General features: G+C 34.1%; 1 protein-coding gene across 14 annotated transcripts in view; it reads left to right on the forward strand.

The window, feature by feature from the left end:
- FAM135A (family with sequence similarity 135 member A) overlaps nucleotides 1–20,256 on the forward strand; it is a 131,761-nt gene that overhangs the window by 96,612 nt on the left and 14,893 nt on the right. For 7 of the 14 annotated variants that reach the window (XM_025991131.2, XM_025991132.2, XM_072735136.1 and 4 more), the window contains 8 exons: nucleotides 5,292–5,365; nucleotides 7,026–7,180; nucleotides 7,396–9,757; nucleotides 11,305–11,465; nucleotides 13,853–13,944; nucleotides 14,724–14,821; nucleotides 16,894–17,045; nucleotides 19,007–19,117. In XM_025991131.2, coding sequence (XP_025846916.1) covers nucleotides 5,292–5,365; nucleotides 7,026–7,180; nucleotides 7,396–9,757; nucleotides 11,305–11,465; nucleotides 13,853–13,944; nucleotides 14,724–14,821; nucleotides 16,894–17,045; nucleotides 19,007–19,117 — 3,205 coding nt within the window. The remainder of the gene's footprint in view (nucleotides 1–5,291; nucleotides 5,366–7,025; nucleotides 7,181–7,395; nucleotides 9,758–11,304; nucleotides 11,466–13,852; nucleotides 13,945–14,723; nucleotides 14,822–16,893; nucleotides 17,046–19,006; nucleotides 19,118–20,256) is intronic. The other 7 variants (XM_025991135.2, XM_025991136.2, XM_072735137.1 and 4 more) reach the window with 3 other exon arrangements.

Consider the following 20,256-nt stretch of genomic DNA (forward strand, 5'->3'; position numbering starts at 1 on the left):
TGGTGATGTGGAGCATTTTCTCATGTGCTTGTTGGCCATGTCTATGTCTTCTTTAGTGAAATTTCCATTCATGTCTATTCTTTGGAATTAGAGTAATCAATGCATGTATGAATGTTCAAAGCATCAAGTGCCATGTGGTTCATGTCTTTTGCCCATTTCATGATTGGATTGTTTGTTTCTTTGCTGTTGAGTTTAATAAGTTCTTTATAGATCTTGGATACTAGCCCTTTATCTGAGAGGTCATTTGCAAATATCTTCTCCCATTCTGTAGGTTGCCTTTTAGTTTTGTTGACTGTTTGTTTTGCTGTGCAGAAGCTTTTTATCTTAAGTCCCAATAATTCATTTTTGCTTTTGTTTCTCTTGCCTTCATGGATGTATCTTGAAAGAAGTTGCTGTTTTAAATGAAGCTTTCTAGTGTGCTTCATGGTCCCATACCTTCTGAAATAGAGTATGCTAGACCTAATTTAGCCCTTTCAAAACGACTTAGTTATCATTATGCGTTTTATTTATGTGCCCAAGGGTTTAGTACACTCGTGTCCCATGCTATTAAAAATGTCTAGAGGGGCACCTGGGTGGCACAGTGGGTTAAGTGCTAGACTCTTACTTTCAGCTCAGGTCTTGATCTCAGGAGTCTTGAGATCAAGCTCCACAGAGGGCTCTGCACTCAGTACAAAGTCTGCTTCAGATTCTCTCTTGCTCTCTCTCTGTTCCTCCCCCCAACTCTCTCTCTGAAAGAAATAAATAAATCTTTAGGGAAAAATGTCTAGATATTAGATCCTCCATTAAAGGAATCCAAGTTATATTTTTAATTTATTTTGTCTGCTTCATATGGTAATATTCTAGGCTTATGTATTTAAAGGGGTACCTTTTTGTTTCAGTATCAAGTTCTCTTCTTATAACTGCCTAGTAAACTTATGTATGCTTATATATAGTGTATATATTCTGTAATTCTTCTTTTTCCTTTGTCTCATTTTCTCTTCTAATATGCTGTGTATGGAAAAGTAAATATAACTTATGCCAGGTAGAGTTGTATATAATATAACCATGTGTATATAAAGGGCTTTAAAGTATCCTACCAAGAATACAATGTAAGAACTTAAGGAATATTTGTTCAATAAACATTTGTTTATTTGTGAGGTGACTATTTGCTTCAAGTCAACATAGATAATATGATCTATCTGACATTTAGATTCTGCACTTAAGATTTGAATATAACCTGGATAGGCGTGTATAAAATTATTATAATAAACATATTATTAATGTATTATAATTATGCTAATAATAAATTTTATTACAATTACTACAATAAATGCTATTATGATTTTATTATACACTAGTCATACAAATACTAATATATTGTTATAGTATAATAAGTTTATATTATAATAAATACTATTTAGCAATTTAAGCAACATTAGGGTGAACACAGATAAAGTAAACTTTAACTCTGTAGAGCATTGATAAATACCCATTTTGAATGCTCAGAGGCTTTTTTTAATCTTCCAGCTGTCTGCTAAATTTTGAAAAGTTGATATTGCCAAATAAGTGAATTTTTAAAAATTGAGTATATATACAAAATTTGTTTTACAAACATATATACCAAAATGGTAATATATACACATATTTATTCATCCTAAGTTTGAATTTGTAAATTTAATATTTTTTCTATATATGTGTTTTGCTCGAAATTAAGTGGTGCTGCCATCAGGTGGCAGTCATACCTTAGTTATGGCCACAAAATACATATAATAGGCTTATTCATTACACATTGCATAGGACAAAATTATGTCAGCAGAAAACTTAGATAAGGAATTTTGTGTGGGCACATAGAGGAAAGGAAAGGCTTTCTGTTAACAAGGCATCTTTATGCAGGAAGGAAGAGGTAAGTGGTTTGAAGTACAAGATTTGGAATTTCTTAAATCTTTTTTTGAATCCCATGTTTATTACTTGCTAGCTATGTCATCTTGGCCAAGTAGTTAAGCACTTTCTCCCTGTTTCATCACTTGTTAAACGAAGACATATCCACTTCATAGGGTTTGTATATAGTTTAAATATAGCAGAATGAAAATATAGTGCTTATCATAGAGCCTGGTAGATTGAATGCTATCAAGAAATGATAGTTAATGGGCTACTTACTTAGGTGGCTCAGTCAGTTAAGTGTCCTAGTCTTGGTTTCAGCTCAGGTCATGAACTCAAGGTCTTGAGATCAAGTCCTGAGTCTCAAGGGCTATACACTCCAGTGATTCTGCTTGAGATTCTCTCCCTCGCCATCTCCCTCCACCTCTTCCTCCTCCCCCACACTACTTGCTTGCTTGCTCACTCGCTCTCAAATAAATAAAATCTTTAAAAACAAAAAAAGAAATATAGTTATGATTGTAGGAATCAGAGAAGGTAAGGAGAGAAAGAAATCCAACTAGCCAGTTTTGCAGGCCCAGCTACAATTGCAGAAATCCAGAAGGCTTCAGGCTGTATTTCTTCATACTTTATAGCCCTCGGGAAAAAACATCTCTCATTAATAGATAGATGGATAGGCAGATAATCTTTCATCATCTTTCCTTTAGTGTTAGAGAAGAAGAAACAATTGGATAGTATTTGAAAGTACAGGCACAAATTGCGTTCTTCTCATAGATGCCTCATACCTTCCTCTCCCAAACTCCCTCATTGACTCGTTCCTCTAAAGACCCAGTCTCATCTGCTTAGGGAAGCAAGTTTAGTGAGTCAGAAATTCAACTGGCTAAATCTTTAGTAAAATGTATCTCCAGTTTGTTTTCTGTTTAAAACCAAAGAATCCTAAATCATATTCCCTTTTAGAAAAGAATCTTAGATGTAATATATTCTTAGTATATATTATAATTTGTCTCTCTTCCCTATACCTTCCAAACAAAATATCTTTTCCATCTCCTTACTGTTGCTTCATACTGCTCCAATAGCTGACAGAGCCTTTCCTTGAATAATTAGAAATGAAAGGATCAAAATATAAATATGAAGGGATCCCTGGATGGGTTTAGTGCCTGCCTTAGACCCAGGGCATGACCCCGGGGTCCCGGGATGGAGCCCCATTTCGGGCTCCCTGCATGTAGCCTGCTTCTCCCTGTGCCTGTGTCTCTGCCTGTCTCTCTCTTTCTTTCTCTCTCTCTCTCTCTCTCTCTCTCTCTGTTGTCTCTCATGAATAAATAAATAAAATCTTTAGAAAAAAATAAATACGATGAAAGAAATATTCAGCTAGACTTGACCAGTATTTATTAAGTACTTGCTTCTGTAACATACCAAGATAGATGTTTTGAGAGATAACCAAGATCATCAAAACATAGTTCATACTCTAAAGAATATTACACATGAGGATTGGAGACAATTCACATATATAATTATTTTAAGGAAAAATACAATGAATATTATAATGGCAATTATAATAGCTTATATTTGTATACACTTACCAGATTACAGACATCACATACATTATCTTGTTTGTTCTTCACAATAACCTCAAATGTTGAACAAGTATTAGATGTAATTTGAAAATAAGTCATTTGAAGCTCAAAGGTGAAATGCAGCGTCACAATGCCAGTAGGTTAGTCAGTCAGTTCAGTTGGCATACACTTGCATACCTGACACATAGTTTGATGTAAATACTGGCTGATTCTTTTTTTTCCATGGGCTGAGCACTGTTCTTTGTACTAGGACCTAATGGTTAGTAAGACCAACTGAATCCCAGTCTTCAAGGAGAGTAAATCTTAGATCTATAATGTAGACCTAAATTTCTCACTTCACATTTTTTTGTTTCTTTTATTTCATGCAGTACTAAAACAGGGGTTTCTGTTGGGTTTCTCCCAACACACACACACCTCGCCCTTCCTAGCAGAAGCAATGGACTCTGCTGCCTCTGAGCCAGATCCAGAACGTTGAAGAAAGAGGATAAATTCTTTTTTTGTTTGTTTGTTTTTGTTATTTTTTTTAATTTAAGTTCAGTTTGCCAACATACAGTATAACACTCAGTGCCCATCTGATCCTGTGCCCTCCTTAATACCCGTCACTCATTTACCCCATCCCCCTACCTACCTCCCCTTCTGCAATCCTTTGTTTCCTAGAGTTAGGAGTCTCTTATGGTTTGTCTTCCTCTCTAATTTTTCCCCACTCAGTTTCCCTTCTTTCCCTTATGGTCCGTTTCACTATTTCTTATATCTTGCATATGAGTGAAACCATATGATAATTGTCTTTCTCTGATTGACTTATTTCACTCAGCATAATACCCTCCAGTTCCATCCACATCAAAATAAATGGTAGGTATTCATCCTTTCTCATGGCAGAGTGATATTCCATTGTGTGTGTGTGTATGTATATACAACTTCTTTATCCATTCTTCTGTTGAAGGACATTTTAGCTTCTTCCAGTTTCACTATTGTGGACATTGCTGCTATGAACACTGGGGTGTGGGTATTCTTTTGTTTTACTACATCTATATCTTTGGGATAAATGCCCAGTGATGCAATTGCTGGGTCATAGGGTAGCTCTATTTTTGACTTCTTGAGGAGCGTCCACACTTTTCCAGAGTGGCGGCATCAGCTTGTATTCCCACCAACAGTACAAGAGGGTTTCCCTTTCTCCACATGCTTGCCAACATTTGTTGTTTCCTGTCTTGTTAATTTTAGCTGTTCTCCCTGGTGTAAAGTGGCATCTCGTTTTGATTTGTATTTCCCTGATGGCAAGTGATGTGGAGGATTTTTTCATGTGCTTGTTGGTCATGTGAAAGTCTTCTTAGAGAAATTTCTGTTCATGTTTTCTGCCCATTTCTTGACTGGATTGTTTGTTTTTTGGGTGTTGAGTTTGATAAGTTCTTAGTAGATCTTGGATACTAGCCCCTTATCTGATAGGTCATTTGCAAAAAACTTCTCCCATTCTGTAGGTTATCTTTTAGTTTTGTTGACCGTTTCCTTTGCTGTGCAGAAGCTTTTTATCTTGATGAAGTCCCAATAGTTCATTTTTGCCTTTGGTCCCTTGCCTTCGTAGATGTGTCTTGCAAGAAGTTGCTGTGGCCAAGTTCAAAAAGGTTGCTACCCGTGTTATCCTCTAGGATTTTGATGGATTCTTGTCTCACATGATACTGTATATAGAAAACCCAAAAGATTACACCTCAAAATTGCTAGAACTCATACAGCACTTAGCAATGTGGCAGGAGATAAATTCTTATATGGGGGTGGTTATGAAAGGTCTAATGGAGGGAAGTATCTTTTCCTACCATTGCTTGACCTTTTAATTGTGCTATGTTATTCATATTCCCTTTTGGATTTTTTTAGGTACGCAGATTTTCTGAAGCGTTCTTTTGTTTTGAACATCCGAGAGAAGCTGCTGTTGCATACCAGGAACTTCAGTGAGTAGTATAGCTCCATAGTTAAAGTGATTTTTACCTCCTTTTATGTAAGATATCTATCTCAGAATTTATCACACAGAGTATATGATATTTACAATAGAAGGAAGTAGAATTTATAGTTCAGAAATTCCCTATTTAAATAAATTTGGTTTAATTTTATGAATTCATGGAAGACCCATTCACCTAACAGAAAGAAGCATATTGCCCTATTCTCCCCAAACCCTGTCAGGCCTACGGTAATTTTGGTAGTCCCATACAGCTCTGGCTCCAGCCTTATATCTTTATTTTCACAGATCGGAATCTCTTATATTCATATTCATCATTTATATTCTCTTATATTCATCTCTTATATTCATCATTACATATTACAGATTTTCACCAGCAATCTGACTCATACTACCTTTTGGTTATGTAAGTGATTTACAGGAAAATATCTAGAATAGATGCTTTCCATTTTTTCTGAGTACGTTTAGATCTAGTTTTCTTTGGCTTTAAAGAATATTTTGAGAATATTGTGCTGAGTAAAAGAAGTCAGGCATAAAGAGTAAATACGTGATTCTATTTGTATAAGGTTCTGGTACAGGCAAAACTAAGGTGGAACAAAGTCAGAACAGTGGTTGTCTTGTTGACTTGGGCTGGGAGTTTGACTAGAAAGACATGAGAGAGCTCTCTGAGTAGATGGAAATATTCTGGATTATGTATCCATTTGTCAAAACCATACAGCTAAGATTTATGCATTTCAAAGCATGTAAATTTTATCTCAAAAAACTACAGATAATAATTAAGTGTGGGTAGTAGGCAGCGAGTACAGGTAATAAAACAAGAAAAGCTAATGTTAATTGTTAAATGTTAATTGTTGAAGCTGAGTGATGGAGTTTATTATACTATTCTATTTAATTTGCTTGAAATTTTCCACAAGAAAAGGTTTTTTAAAAAGTATTATGTATTATAAAGTAATATCCCTTGTTTTAAATAGCTGTTGTTGTTGCTGTTGTTGTTGTTGTTTGTTTTAAAGATTTTATTTATTTATCCATGAGAAACACAGAGAGACAGAGAGAGAGAGAGAGGCAGAGACACAGGCAGAGGGAGAAGCAGGCTCCATGTAAGAAGCCTGATGTGGGACTTGATCCCAAGACTCTGGGATCATGCCCTGAGCCAAAGGCAGATGCTCAATCGCTGAGCCACCCACGTGTGTCCCTTTTTTTAAAAAAAAAAGATTTTCTTAAATAGCTGTTAATTATATTCACCAATATATGTAAAATAAAGTACAGTAGTAGAAATGGAATTTTTTTTTTTCCAGTTGTATCAAGTCATTAGGAGGTTTTTGGAGCTTTTGACATTTCTCCTATATGCTATTCTCAGGAAATTAGTAAATTCAGACATTAAGCATAGATAATTCATTTTGAAGTAACATTAAAAAGTATAGAAGAATATAATAGAAATTAGTTTACCATAATTTTATAAGTCAATAATTTATTGTCAACAAACCATAATTTTCATTGTACCAGTTTTTGTCTCTGGCCAAAGAGCTCTTTCATAAGGAAGTGTATCTACAGGAAGAGGAATAGGAAGGGTGAGGGGAAGGGGGGGGTGGAGTCTATAAAGAAGAATTGAGTATAATTTTTTAAATTACAGTCTGACATAAAGAAATATTTTTCAGTGCTCAGAGTCATCTACAGATGTGCACCGCTATCAAAAATACTTCCTTCTGCAGCTCTCTCCCACCTCTACCTATTGAATGTAGTGAATTAGATGGAGATCTCAATTCCTTACCTATAATCTTTGAAGATAGGTATTTAGATTCAGTTATTGAAGGTAAGTATAACCTAAAATATGTAAGTTGTGTGTGTCATTTACAATATGTTCTTCCTAATATATATAAAACCATTCCCTAATGTGGGGCCATTTTTCCCCTCCAGTTTTATTTATCTTTGAAGATATTAGAAGGCTGTAGTCAGTAAATGTAGTCTTAATCATTTGAGTTCTCACACCTTGTTTTAAACCTGAATCTTTTTTTCTTTGGATAAAAGACTTAGATGCACCCTGGATGGGAATTCAGAATCTTCAGAGATCAGAGTCCAGTAGAATGGATAAATATGAGACTGAAGAAAGCTCTATAGCTGGACTTTCTAGCCCAGAGTTGAAAGTCAGACCTGCTGGTGCCTCCAATTTTTGGTATACAGAAGGTGAAAAGCAGCTAACAAAATCTCTAAAAGGAAAAAATGAAGAATCAAATAAATCCAAGGTTAAGGTTACTAAGCTCATGAAAACAATGAAACCTGAAAACACAAAAAAAATAATAAAACAGAACTCTAAGGATTCTGTGGTTTTGGTAGGCTACAAATGTTTGAAAAGTACAGCATCAAATGATCTCTTTAAATGCTTTGAAGGCAATCCTTCACATAGTCAGAAGGAAGGTCTGGATCCCACAATATGTGGATATAATTTTGACCTAAAGACCTACATCAGACAGACAAGTCAAAAGGAAGCTAGCTTTTTGCCAACTAATACAGAGAGAACTGAACAAAAGTCTCCAGATATTGAAAATATGCAACCAGACCTGTTTGATCCTTTGAACTCTGGCAGCCTAAATCTTTGTGCAAATTTGTCCATTTCAGGTAAACTTGATATCTCCCAGGATGATAGTGAAATTACACAAGTGGAACACAATGTGGCATCCAGAAGTTCATCAGACGATTGCCCTGATCATCAAACAACCCCATCTTCAGGAGTTAGAACAATTGAAGTAAAGCCCTGTAATAAGGATCCTTTCAGTGGAGAGAAAATAACTGTTAAAATAGGACCTTGGACAGAGCTTCAACCAGATGAAATATTTGTGGATAGTTTACAACTACCCAACCTTGAGTCCTTAGAATCTAATGGTAAATCTAAATCTATAGAAATAACACTCGAAAAGGAAGCTTTGCAGGAAGCAAAGTGCCATTCTATTGGAGAATCATTAGCTAAGTTAAGAAGTAATCAACCTGCTTCTTCTACAAAAGAATATCATGTTGTAGTAAGTGGAGATACAATTAAGTTACCAGATATTAATGCTACATATGCCTCATCTAGATTTTCAGATTCAGGTGTTGAAAGTGAACCAAGTTCTTTTGCAACACATCCAAACCCTGATGTAGTATTTGAAACTGTGCAAGGGCAAGGTCCTTACAATAACGAAAGATTATTTCCTCAGCTTTTGATGAAACCTGACTGTAATGTAAAATTTTCCTTAGGAAGTCATTGTACTGAGAGTACAAGTGCTTTAAGTGAAATACAGTCATCTTTGACATCCATAAACTCTCTACCTTCTGATGATGAACTGTCACCTGATGAAAATTCTAAGAAATCTTTTGTGCCTGAATGCCACCTAAGTGATAGCAAAACATTATTAAATCTAGGAACAATTGACCTGCCAAAATGCGACAATAGTAAAAAGTCAAGTATTATTTTGCAACAGCAGAGTGTCGTATTTTCAGGGCATTTGGACAATGAAACTATAGCAATACATTCCTTAAATTCAAGCACTAAAGACCCTTTGCAATTTGTTTTTTCAGATGAAGATACTTCCTGTGATGTGAAAAGTAGTTGCAGCTCCAAACCTAACTTGGACACTATGTGTAAAGACTCCCAGGGTCCTGATAAATCTAATACCTCTGCAGGGACAGCAATTACATTAAATTCAACACTGGTTTGTTTAGGTGCCCCTTGTGTTGTTTCAGGTTCTGTTTCTACTAAGACAGAAGTTAGAGAAGATGAAACTGTGAAAAGAAAAGATGATGATACCTTAAATTTCAAACATATAAGTTCAGAAGCCCAAACAGTTGAAAATGAAACTCATCTGGGTACAAATGATCCTCTTTCAGCCAGTCCTGATATGGTAAAACAAGGGCTTGTGGAAAATTATTTTGGCGCTCACAGCAGTACAGATATTTCTGACACATGTGCTATTAGGTATAGCAACTCAGTTAGCCCTCAGAAGAAAATTTCTGAGAAAGAAATTAGTAATCTTCATCAGGAACAGGGTCAAGGGGATGAGGAGGAAGAACAGGATCAACAGATGGTTCAAAATGGGTATTATGAAGAAACAGATTATTCAGCTTTGGATGAGAAAGCCAATGCTCACTATACGAACAGAGATGTGCTAGAAGAAGAAAGACTTAGAAAATCTGAAAAAATAAACAGTGACTATCTGAAGGATGGTATCAGTATGCCTGCTGTCTGTACTTCTGGTTGTTTGTCCTTCCCATCTGCACCACGAGAGTCTCCTTGTAGTGTTAAGTATTCTTCTAAAAGTAAATTTGATGCCATTACAAAACAGCCATGCAGCACTTCTTACAACTTTACTTCATCAGTTTCCTGGTATGAAAATTCACCAAAACCTCAAATACAAGCGTAAGTAATGGAGCACAATAACATGTGCTACTAAATATATTATAGAACACACACACACACACACACACACACGTCTCTGATGAGATGTGTGTGTGTATATACATATATATATCTGATAAAATATATATTTCATGATCTTGTTTCTATAATACAAAAAGTGCTTCTTTGATTAGCTACTTAAAATGGAGAAATGAACTCAATATAGTTTTTTGACAGACCTGTAGTTCTTCATCTGATTGTCTTATTCTATAAGCTAGATATTTTTGATACAAATTTTCCACTGGTGGTTACATGGTTAGATGTTTGGAATAATTGAGGTTAAAACTTTTCTTCACCAGTACATTTCTCCCCCATTAATTCCCAGACAGGTTAGGTTCTACAAGTGCATCCAGCAAATAAGGGCAATATTAGATAATGAATAATAAGTTAGTAGAAACTTCCTAAATCTACCAGACCCAGATGATCTCAGCTAAGTCAGTGGCTTCCAGACTTAAGATTCATGGACAAGCTAAATGCTCAGAAAAATTTTGAGGATGACAGAGGTTTACTAGCATGGCACTGGTTCTCAAAATATTCTTCTACCTTATTCCATTTGGAATTATAATCCCTGGGATGAAAGATCTGGGCATGTCTATAATAGATTTTCCAAATTCCTAGATTATTCTGATTTCTATGTATAGCTAAGATCTCACAGTCCCTAAAGCTAGGGAAAGCAGTGAGGTGATAATGGCCTATTAAAGAACTGTAATATGCAGGGAAGATTTGAAGGTATTACCACCTTCTGGCTACCTCAAACTTTTCTAAGGGATTGATGAAAACAATTTATGTCTTCGGAGTATCTTACTCAGTTTAATAGGGCTCATCAGCTTTCTTGAGTTTTACTTTTATCAGTTCAAATGATACAGTGTTAAAATAGTTGCTAATTTTTTAATTTTGATTAGATTTGTCACTCATTGAATGAATGTCTGCCATCAATTATATTTAGTCATATCCCCTCTTGGTTCTGTTTCTTTTTATTGTTATTTCTGGAGGAAAAATATAAATAACTTAATCTACTAAGAAATATAACTGCCATTCTCAATGTTAGACTTTGTAGAACAGCTCCTTACCTTCCATTTATATAAGATTAAAAAGAAGCAAAGAGGCTAGGATTTGATTATAGAATAAGCATCAGATCGTCATCCTTCCAGTACTTCTCCCAGCTTTTCTATATAATATAAAACTTAGTAGGAAGTATAACTTCACTCCTAATATTTTCTTAGTTGATTTCAAGTTTAAAATAATATTTTAAGTGATTTCAAATTTGAAGTATTCCTTGTATTTGGACAGGACATGTACTTAAAATAGCAAAGAAAATTACTTTCTGATTTCTAAATAATTTAGGTGATCCTGCATATTTTCTTTATTTTTTTTTTATTTTCATTATTTTAAAACCTAGTATTTGCTGGGTTTCCTCTTCTGCAGTTCCCTAAATTCAGCATATTGTCCTTGGGTTCTAAAAACTGAATATAATAGTAAAGAGTATCTCCTATAATATTTTGCTTCAGCTTTCTTCAGGCAAAAGAAGAATTGAAGCAACTTAAACTTCCTGGGTTCATGTACAGTGATGTTCCTCTATTGGCATCCTCGGTCCCTTATTTTAGCATGGAAGAAGAGGATGGTTCTGAAGATGGAGTACATCTCATTGTCTGTGTGCATGGTTTAGATGGTATGTCCTCACTATTGATATAATCCATGGCAACTCAATATATTTTCTTTGCCTAATAGGTTTCATTTGGTTTTATTTAATCTTTGAACTGAAAATATTTTAAATTGCTTAAATTAATTGAATCTGAAATACATTCTAAAACAGAAATATGCTTAACTTTGCTAAGTATAATATTAGATTTCCTTTTAAGTAAATTTTCCATGGAACTGACATCCATCCATGTACCAAATTTTTATTTCTTTTAACTTTGGGTTTTTCTGTCTTCTGTTGTTTCTGTCAGCAGTCGCCTCATGGCAATCATTTTGTTTCCCTTTGATCGTTAGCCTAGTGTTATTTTAGCCCTCTCTAAACCTTATGAGCTAGGAAAATCAGTACCTAAGAATTGAAGATTCACTAATTTATTAGGTATAATTTAAATTCTAAATACCTGGCTTTGGTGCTATAGTTTTATCCCAGCCATTTTGGTTACTCAACAGACTGTTTCCCCTCGATTATTAGGAACTATGTTAGAAAATGCCAAATATCTCTAGACTAGCAGATGATTACTATATTATATCATTCTGTAAGAACAAATTAAAGATTTTATAGATATAAAAATCCTAAACACAGTAATTGTCATGAAATTGAAGATTTTTCTTTAAAAAAGGAACTTGACTCTCAAGAAATAAAATGTGTCCAAAACTAATCTCTTCCCCCCGCCAACCACCCTACTAATAAATTTCAAAGGATTATCACCCAAGAAAGACTTCTTGGCCCAGTGGAATCTCTGGCACATTCTTCTTTGAAATTTTTAATAGGCACATTACCTCTATGTTAGATAAATTGTTCTAGAATAAGAGGGAAAAAATATGGAATGCAGCTCGTTTTATTGTTTGACATTAACCTAACCTTGTTACCAAATCTGGAAAAGGTATCACACCCACACCCCAGAGAATAGTGGATGAATCTGACATAAATACACTTAATAAAACTCTAGCAATATTACAGAAATAAGTAAATAGATAAGTAAATAAAAAAGCTTTTAATTGTCCCCAAAAACTTCTAGGAAATTGAATCAATGTATTAAGTCACTGTAACAACAAGGATTTAATTCCCAGAATGCAAAGGTAAGTAAATACAAGAAAATTCATTAATAAAATATACACATATTCATGAATTAAGTAAGAAGCTATTGATAAAATTCAATGTCCATTCCAGTTTTGACAATTAAGCGCCAAACTTTGTTTTAAATAGCATATATATTCTCAGCTAGTAGAAAACTTTGTAGTGAAGCCCTAGTGGCATTCCTTGTAAAATCAAGAATAAAAGAATTATCTCTATCCATGCATAAATACCTAAAAGATACAAATATTGGAAGGGTAGAATAGAAATTGATAACATGTCTACATTCCTAATTAAACCAAAGGAATTAACCAAAAGCCACTAAATTAATTTTTAAAGGTAATAATTATGTTTTAAAATTATGTATTATATTGAATAGGTCTTCAATATTTATAGACATCTTTTAAATTAGTAATTAAACTCTCTTAGATTATTTAAATGAAATTTTTTTAAAAGATTGTATTTATTTATTCATGAGAGACACACATACACACAGAGAAAGGCAGAGACACAGGCAGAGGGAGGAGAAGCAGGCTCCATGCAGGGAGCCCGACATGGGACTCGATCCCGGGTCTCCAGGATCACGCCCTGAAGGCGGCACTAAACTGCTGAGCCACCCTGGCTGCCCGAAATTTTCTTTCTAATTCAACTGTTGCAAGACCCACCAAAAGAAAGTGAACAAGTTAAATCTAAATCTGAAATGCATTCAAGGGGCACCTGGGTGACACAGCCCTTAAGCATCTCACTCTTAATTTTGGCTCAGAGTCATGAGATCGAGCTCTGCATTGGCCTCCACACTTAGTGCAGAGTCTGCTTGGGTCTCTTTCCCTCTCCCTCTGTCCTTCTTGCCCCTCTCCCCCCCCTACTCCTTTCTCTCAAATACATAAATAAATCTTTAAAATTCTCAAATAAGTCTTTAAAAATGTATTCAAGGCTTGTTAAATAATCAACTATAGTAGTGATGGGAGGAGTACTTCCATCAGTCATTCACAGCGACCACAGTCAGCAGTCTCCACAGCTGACAATTAATAAATACACCATACACCATCAGATAGGAAAGCAAAAGCATCAATGTGACCAAAATTCCTAAGAAACAAACTTGAAAAATACTGCCTGGCTAATTGGAAACAGCCTTGACATGAAAATTGAGAACTGTTTCAGAGTGCATTGTCTTTTCAAAACTGACAGAGATCATATATTTGTCTTTAAATATGTGATGATGTACTTTGTACATTTTACTTTATCTCATCCCTTAGACATAATTTTTCATTTTCTTCATTTTCTAGGTAACAGTGCAGATCTCCGATTAGTTAAAACTTACATTGAACTTGGACTGCCTGGGGGAAGAATTGATTTTCTTATGTCTGAGAGAAATCAGGTACACTTTTAGGCAGTGTTTTCAATGGGAACAAATATATTTGTACTAGTTTCTACCTAAATATTTTCTTACTACAAAATGCCTATACTAGTAGAAATAATGTTTTGATTTGTTTGGAATTTCACATTAATGCATATCCCAAGGAAGTTAAAATGATTTATAATTTGACTTATGAGCTCTTCATATGCACAAAATTTTTAGAATTTTAACATTTCTATGCAAAAATGTCATTAATTAAACCATTATAGGGGCACCTGGTGGCTCAGTCACTTAAGTTCTGCCTTAGGCTCAGGTTATGATCCCGTGGTCCTGGGATCACGCTCCATGTTGGGCTCCCTGCTCAGTGGGGAGCCTGCTTCTCCCTCTCCCTCTCCCTCTCCCTCTGCCCTCCTCTCACTCTCTCTCACTCTCTATCTCAAATAAATGAATAAAATCTTTTTTAAAAAGTGCCAACCTCTAAATAAACATTTGTCCAGAGATCTATATACCAAAAAACCAAACAAACAGAAACCCATTATAAATTAACTTTATGTTAAAGGTGGGTATTGGGCAAAACAAACAACTAAGCAAAGCAAATATTATTAAGAATACAATATTTTCTGAGAAATTCACTTTTTGCTCATTTTAATATAATGAATATTATTTACCAGCTTTTCTGAAAAACAGATCTTAACCATATTTTCAATAAAATTAAAAATAAAGTTTATATATTTTTTCTGTGTTTTTTTCCTGTGATTATTCATATTCAGTATATAATATATCTGTTTTCTTTTCTTTAGAATGATACTTTTGCTGATTTTGATAGCATGACTGATCGCCTTCTGGATGAAATCATACAATATATTCAGATATATAGTCTAACAGTCTCAAAAATAAGGTAAATTTTATAATAATCTGTAATATTATATGACATACTTTTATGTCTATGAATTAGAGAAGAATTAAACAGAATTTGTGGTAGTTTTGTTGCCCTATAGTGAAATACAGGAGACCACAATTCAATTTACCTAATTTAAAGAGAAAAGAAAAAATTTTTAAATTCTAGGGACAGACCACATATTATGTAATTCCATTTATATGAATTATCTAGAATTGGCAGATTTCTAGAAACAGAAGTAGAATGATGATTGCTTAGGGCTGAGGTGAGATGGTGGCAGATGGGGGCAGTGATAGCTGAAGGATTCAGGGTTTTTTTTGAAGTGGTGAAAAAGTCCTAAAAATCTATCTTGGTGGTTACACAACTCTGTGAATACACTAAAAACCATTGAATTATATATTTTAAATGGATGAATGTTATGGTATGTGACTTATATCTCATTAAAGCTGTTACCAAAAAAAAAAAAAAAAGATTATAAGGACAATGGATACACAAACAAATGAAACAATAAAAATACTTTCAAGGTTTCCTGACTCTCCTTTGTGAGTTAGTTTTCCCCAAGCAAGATGATCAAAGCAATGTAAGTCTCATAATTTAAGCAGATACTGTAGATAGACATGGAAGGAAGAAAAGTATTTGTTTCCTCTAGTACAGTAGGACTTAAAGAAAAAAATCAAAACTAATCTCTCTGCCTCAAAAAGTAGAATAATGATTACCTTCATATCCCAACTGAGTTAGAAGAATAAGCTGGCTTATATATTATATAAATAGGCTTTTGAAAGAATTTGTTTCCAGTTTGAAGTATGGTGAGTAAGGACTAAGAAATAGAGATAAACAGGTTTTTATTTGAAGCCATTTTTTAAAAACTGATTTCTGTTAAAATGGGAGGAGATGCAGGTATGGTAGAAGGAAGGAGAGGTTTATTTTCTTTTGCTAATTATTCTCTTACAAATTTTAAAATACTTTTCATTAAAAAAATACTTTTCATTTATTACATTTTCTACAATGACCTTAGATTCCTTTTATTTATTGTTTTATGATGAGAAAATAATATTTCAGTTTTTTCACTCATCCACAAAAGTATTACCTCTTTTAGATTAGATTGTCAGTTATAATCAACCATTATTCAAAAGCCTAAACTGGTTAATTCGGGACTATTAGTCTCTCACCCCACAGCTTCTGGACTTCAATTTCGGAAGGAAGTTTATCCTGAGCTTCTCACTAGCTATACCAATAAGCCAGTTTAAGATAGCTTTCAAACTCTCTTCTTTCATTGTTAATTATTCCCAGGGATTAATATACCATTTATTGGGACACCTGGATGGCTCAGTGCTTTGGCCCAGGGATCTGGGCATCTGCCTTTGGCCCAGGGAGTGATCCCAGGGTCCTGGGATCATGTCCCGCATCACGCTCCCTGCAGGGAGCCTTCTTGTGCCTCTGCCTATGTCTCTGCCTGTGTGTGTGTGTGTGTGTGTGTGTCTCATGAATAAACAAATAAGATCTTTAAATATGTGTGTATGTAAATATTATATATCATCTATTGCATAATGATGTAAGTAAAAAGGCTCTTTTGATTTAAACTATTCCTCAATAAAGGTGAGGTGCTTTATAAATTTTAGAGTGTAGACTAGAGAATAAATGAAACATATATAATTTTTCCTAAGTCATCCTTTATAGGTACAATTTCATTATTTTGTTTTAAATCATGACTTAATGAGTAATAATTGGTATGTGTGCCTAAGGAGGCAAATTTATCCTCTAGTCAATGTAGTTACTTTTAAAATGTGTTTCTTTCTAAGCAATTACAAACTCTGAGTAAAAGTTTTCTGATAAGTAGTATCTTATTTCTATAGATAAGCATTTAAATTATATAATAGGAATTTTCTATTACATTCTCACATTTTTACCTTCAAAGTGTAAGTTACATCACTTCAAAGTATCAAACCATAGTTTTAAACATATTAGAAATTTCCAAATACTAAGTATTTCACATCAGTATATAGAGGTATCAGCTTTAATATTTCTTTTTAAAATTAATACTATGGGAGAAATGTCTCTTTTTTTTCTTAAAGCTTTATTGGACATTCGTTGGGCAATTTAATAATCCGTTCAGTGCTTACAAGGCCAAGGTTTAGATATTACCTCAACAAACTTCATACTTTTTTATCTCTTTCTGGACCTCACCTTGGTACACTCTACAATAGCAGTGCTCTTGTTAATACAGGTAACAAGTTTTCTTGTTTAGTATAAAAAATATGGCATGGGGAGAAAATTTAAATACAAATTTAATATTTTCTGGTGTTTATCTATCTTAAAGCTCACTTGTCACATGCTTGGAATTTCATGCAACAAAAGATGTAGACATTTTTCTATTTTGTCATGCACATGAAGTAAGCTGATAAAAGTCATTTCAGAAAATGAATATTATATTGAGATGATATATATCAAAAGTGACGAGCATTTTTAACTAATTTTCATTAAACTGTCTAAATATTTTCAGTAAATGTTTATCTTCTAAACAGGCTATTCTGTTATTCCATGAGTTGAACAGATAAAAATATCTATATTTAATATAAAGTTATAAAATAGTATATATTGAATGTTAATTCTGATTTTGGTTTGATAACAATAAAAGGATGTTATGAAAAAAATTCTAAAATGTTTTTAAAAATTAAAATGAAAGTTAAGATTTTATTGGAATTAAGATTTTAATTTATTGGAATTAAGATTTTATTGGAATGAATATTCTTTATTGGAATGAAGATCTGATATTTGATTTGCCTTTGGTTTGGTTTTTCCCTTGGATTTTTTAAGTAGTTTTTAGTTTAGTCCATTGATTCCCATTGTGGGAATAAATTAGATTTCATTCTGTCTCTTGACATTGAACCTTGAAACTCTTATTTCCATTTTGTCTTTCACTTTCACTGATAAAGAAACCATACTATTTTCCTTGTATCCCTTTCCAAATTGTGTAATCCAAAAAATACCTAGTCCTATATTTAAAGAAAAAAAAAAAAGAGGATATGGAAAAGATGAAATCCATGAGTAACATAAAATAGAACCCAATGTAAATAGGATATAGTCCTTGAATTCCTTTCTTCACTAAACTTCCCCAAATAGGCCTACAATTGCAGATTTAATCAACTAAGGAGTTTTTTTTCTCTTTTCTGCCCCTGTTCCCCTCTGTAATATTAGAAGCAACAAAAGTGGAAATTAATATTGACAATCTTGAAAACCCCTTCTAGAGTGATTGAGGTTTCTCTTAATTAAGGGAAAGATACATTTAAATTTGGGTAACTGATAATACAAAGAAATACAATTAAATATGAAACTTCAGGGGCACCTGGTTGGCTCAGTTGGTTAAGCACCTGAGTCTTGAATTCAGCTCAGATCATAATCTCAGGGTTGTGAGATCAAGCCTGCTTAAGGTTCTCCATCTCCCTTTGCCCCTCCCAATAAATAAATAGATACATACATACATACATAAAAATATGAAACTTCATTATATTCAGCTGTCACCAAAAACATTAACCAATTGCTCATCCAAGAGTTACTGCTTATAGTTAGTCTACCATAACTGTATTTATCTCTAGACTAAAAGCTCAACTTAAGCATTCGAATCTACTACTGTATTTGAAGTTTTTTCTCTCTCTGCTTCTTTATAATTTGAACAAATATATCTAAAGGTATAATTTTCCCAAATTCCTTAAACCATGATCTGTTTTGTTAGTAAACGTGATAGAAATAGCAAGCTGTCTACCAACCATCTTTAACCCATAGTTAACTTATATGTAGGTTTATATTAGTTATCAGAAGAAGGAAATATTTTACAAATACATTTTTTATTAAGAAAATGCTAGTTTGGGGCAGTCCGGGTGGCTCAGAGGTTTAGTGCCACCTTCAGCCCAGGGCCTGATCCTGGAGACCCGGGATCGAGTCCCAAGTCAGGCTCCTTGCATGGAGCCTGCTTCTCCCTCTGCCTGTGTCTCTACCTCTCTCTCTCTCTCTCCCTCTCTCTCTCTCTGTCTCTGTCTCTCATGAATAAATAATAAAATCTTTAAAAAAAAGAAAATGCTAGTTTGGTAGATGTCATTTTTAAAGTGGAATGTGTACTAAAATTAATAATCTTCGTATATGTTACCCCGTATTTCCAGTTTTACTCACATATCATTTATAATTCTGTAGGTCTGTGGTTTATGCAGAAATGGAAAAAATCAGGTTCTCTTTTACAACTGACATGTCGAGATCACTCAGACCCTCGCCAAACTTTCTTATACAGGCTTAGTAATAAAGCAGGTAAGTATATAGTAACAGTTTTGAAAACATTCACTTGAAAACCTTTTTTAAAAATAAATATTTAGCAAATTATCAACATGTCTTTGTGGTGATTAAAAAAGTTTTCAATTGTAATTTTTTAGTAATGAAATAAACTCACAATAACATGTTTGATTTTTTTTACATGATTGTATTTGTGTTGTGTAAACACCAGTACTTTGAAATTATCCTAAACTTTTTAACATTTATAATTTAGTACCAATTGTAAGTCAGTTTTTGAACTGGGCCGCTGCCTGTCCTAGTCTTTCTGTCCTCCTGCTCCTACCCCAGTCCTCAACCCTCTTTATAAACTGCCACATATTCTTCTACCTTCCTGTTCTAGGGCTATAAAACTTTTATGGAAAATTTCAAAAACTAAACTGTTTGGGGGGAGGGTAGAGGGAGAAAGAGCAAGAGAGAAAGAATCTTAAGCAGGTTCCATACCCAGCACACAACCCAATGCAGGGCTCATGACCACCACCCTGAGGTTCCTATCTGGGCCAAAATCAAGTCAGATGTTCAACTGACTAAGCCATCCAGGTGCCCCCAGAAACTAAACTATTAATAGTTAAATTCCCACTACTGGATGAATCTTTTTACTCATCTCTTATTAACTGATTATTAAGTATATTCCCCGTCTTGCATTATATACCAAGCTTTTACAACCTGAGATCCTCAATTACTACTTTGCCAACCTCATTGTCTATAAATGACCTTACCATATTCTTTCCACTGTGTCCTTTGAAATCTCCATTTGAGGGGAACAGACTGACTTTATATGTTTATCTTCTTCAAAAAAATGCTGTTTCCACTTCCTTCTAAAAGTAGATACATAAATGAAACCTAGATACTTCCCCACCGAACCTCCATTTTTCCATTCCCCTTGACTGTAGAACAGAGGTTGGCAAAATTTTTCGCTAAAGGGCCAGATAGTAAATATTTTGGCTTTGCAGGCCATGTGATCTTTGTTGCAACTATTCAACAATACCAGTGTAGCACAAAAATAGCCTTGGATAATAGATAAACAAATGAGTGTAGCTATGTTCCAACAACAACCAAAAAGGCAGCAGGCCAGATCCTATAGGCCACACCTTGCTAAACCCTGCTATAGGAGAAGCTCA

This window comes from Vulpes vulpes, chromosome 1, assembly GCF_048418805.1.
Source record: "Vulpes vulpes isolate BD-2025 chromosome 1, VulVul3, whole genome shotgun sequence".
Lineage (NCBI taxonomy): Eukaryota > Metazoa > Chordata > Mammalia > Carnivora > Canidae > Vulpes > Vulpes vulpes.